The following is a 2,300-nucleotide window of genomic DNA, read 5'->3' as shown; positions in this document are numbered from 1 at the left end:
ATATGTAGTAGATACACATGCATATCTAGAGTTCGATAAAGACGTTCGTTTAACATATCCATAATTCTGTTCGACGGCAACGAGTATCGCAACTATGCTTATATTAGTGATAATACACTTCGATGGCAAATAACATCTCACGATTCACGTTGAAACCTGTAAACCTGTCAAGCACATTACACATGCTAAGTGGTATCGGAGAAAAGAAGCTCGTGACTCTTTCATGTTCCACATTTCCCAAAAAACTTGTAATTACTACATGTGAGACACCCTCAGGTGGCGATCGCTACTGCAAAACACATTGTGACAATTCTAGTCGGCCTACTTCACATTCACAAACATACACTCGTAAACTACCTTACTCAGTTTTGCCATACGGATCTAATGCCTGAACTTTTGAGGCAAATACGTACCGGGTGCTATACCCTGCGGGAATGCTAACGACGTGACAAACGGCGAGTGCTGCGCGTCAATGCACACCCGTACAACCATTTTGCCGTACGCGCCGCAGCAGTAGCAGCAGCCGGAGCGACGGGAGAAGCAACAAAAAACGAGAACCCAAATTTGCCTCTAACCCCCACCTCCTGCGTCAAGGAATTCACTGTCCTTGGCGATCTACACCTTACAACTAACGATGAGTTTTCGCCTTCCTAGAGGCAGCACTGACAGTAAACAACCGCGTGCCTCTTTATTCCGCCCCTGTTGTTCCCTGTGCCCAAGCACTGTACCGCCACCGCGGACTGGCGAAGTTCTTGCGTCGCTGTTTGCCTGTGTCCTGCCTATCGGACGCCGCGTTGTCACTCGCAGGTCGATGCTCGGAGACAGCTATAGATTAGAAACGGCAGCGCGCGTTCTTCTATAATAAATCTGTGCACGCGGTCTTGATACCGATCGGATGTTTGGCGTCAAGTTCGGAATTTGATCGTTTTGCTGTCGTAGTTGGTATAGCATATACTGCAGCTGTAGTTGACAGTCACACTGCTGCCGGCAGTGACGACGATGTTGATGATAATGGCACCCTTGTTGTTCTTGTAATAGTAGTTGCTGTTGTTGTCGAAGGTCGTCGTTGCTGCATGGAACAGCAACAAACAACAGCGGCATGTCTTGACGTCGTGTGTTGTACCCACACGAAGCAAATAGGTTTACAGCAAGACGGGGCAAAGATGAGATGACTAGCGGACAATAATCGACAGTTGTATACACATGTTTGCAGTCTAGAATTATTGGTTTCGCTTATTAGGTATACCCCTAGTTCATGGCTTGCACTAACTTGATTTGCTTACACATTGTCAACAAGCTAACCGTGCCAATTAATCACTCTCGTAAAAGAGCTATATTCCCATACGAGTGTCAGCAGCAACAAATAACCCATTGTGCCAGAAACCTGTGCCCTGCCATGTAGTCTAGTCGAGTCCCGATCTGTCTAGCTGGATGGGGCACGGTGGCAGCGTAAGACAGAGGCAGGACCCACTAATGTAATGTAACTCTCACAACCCAAGCCACAAATACGGACACTGGTAAAGGCGAGCCAAACGAACTACACGTCAAAAGGAGTGACAATTTATTCTCAATTCCTTGGTGCCTGGACGCTTCGTTGGAGAACGGTTAAATAGGAGTGCTGACCCCTGTTACAACAAAATAACACAACTTAAAGTAGTACAACACTTAACAGCAGGAGGCCAGCGGGCCGTTGTCTTTGCCCGCTGAGCACACGCTCGTTTGCAGTCACCACAACTACACCTTCTCGGCTTGTTTGGTGCTGTCTGCTGCTGCTTGGCAGTAGTATGCTTGCTGTCAATGCGTCCTGGGAATAGAGACGCACGACAATGCTACTCTGCAGAAGCCGAGAAACAGCACAAGGAGGAGAGAGGCGGGCGAGCGGTGGCTAAGAACAAACACAAACAAAATGGCGCGCGCCAACACAACCAAAATGGATGAATGCATATCTATTTTGGACTCCCGTTGAGGCCGCCACGGCGGTAGCAGCAGCAGCAGTTCCGGGAGCGGAACGGGCGATCCAAACGGCAGCTGCACGCTATCAAATCAGGTGGTGAATTATATAATAAAATTAGTTAACAAAAAAAAAAAAAAACGATCCGTATTTCTTACAACAAAAAAAAAATAGGTAACTTTGTTTCACTACGACTTAGAGAAAAAGTTCAACCAGAAATTACAATTGAATTAAAAGGACATTGCCTATCTACCATAGGTCACAACTACGGCAGTTTCTAGGTGTTCTCTAAACGCAAGGACTGTCATATGAGCTGTCAAAATTTGCCAGAAAAATCGATTTATTGCAT

The 2,300-nt window shown here is 46.6% G+C and overlaps 1 protein-coding gene across 2 annotated transcripts in view; it reads right to left on the bottom strand.

The window, feature by feature from the left end:
- The window catches only part of LOC111266013 (uncharacterized), a 20,316-nt gene extending 18,468 nt beyond the window's left edge, over positions 1 to 1,848 (bottom strand). Inside the window, exon 1 of one of the 2 annotated variants that reach the window (XM_022843121.2) lies at positions 414 to 1,848. In XM_022843121.2, coding sequence (XP_022698856.1) covers positions 414 to 492 — 79 coding nt within the window. In that variant the 5' untranslated portion in view covers positions 493 to 1,848. The remainder of the gene's footprint in view (positions 1 to 413) is intronic. The other variant, XM_022843122.2, reaches the window with a different exon arrangement.
- Between the last annotated feature and the right edge of the window lie 452 nt (positions 1,849 to 2,300).

Source organism: Varroa jacobsoni, unplaced genomic scaffold, assembly GCF_002532875.2.
Source record: "Varroa jacobsoni isolate VJ856 unplaced genomic scaffold, vjacob_1.0 scaffold_1041, whole genome shotgun sequence".
NCBI classification, from domain to species: domain Eukaryota; kingdom Metazoa; phylum Arthropoda; class Arachnida; order Mesostigmata; family Varroidae; genus Varroa; species Varroa jacobsoni.
This window is presented reverse-complemented; position numbering and strand designations above follow the sequence as displayed.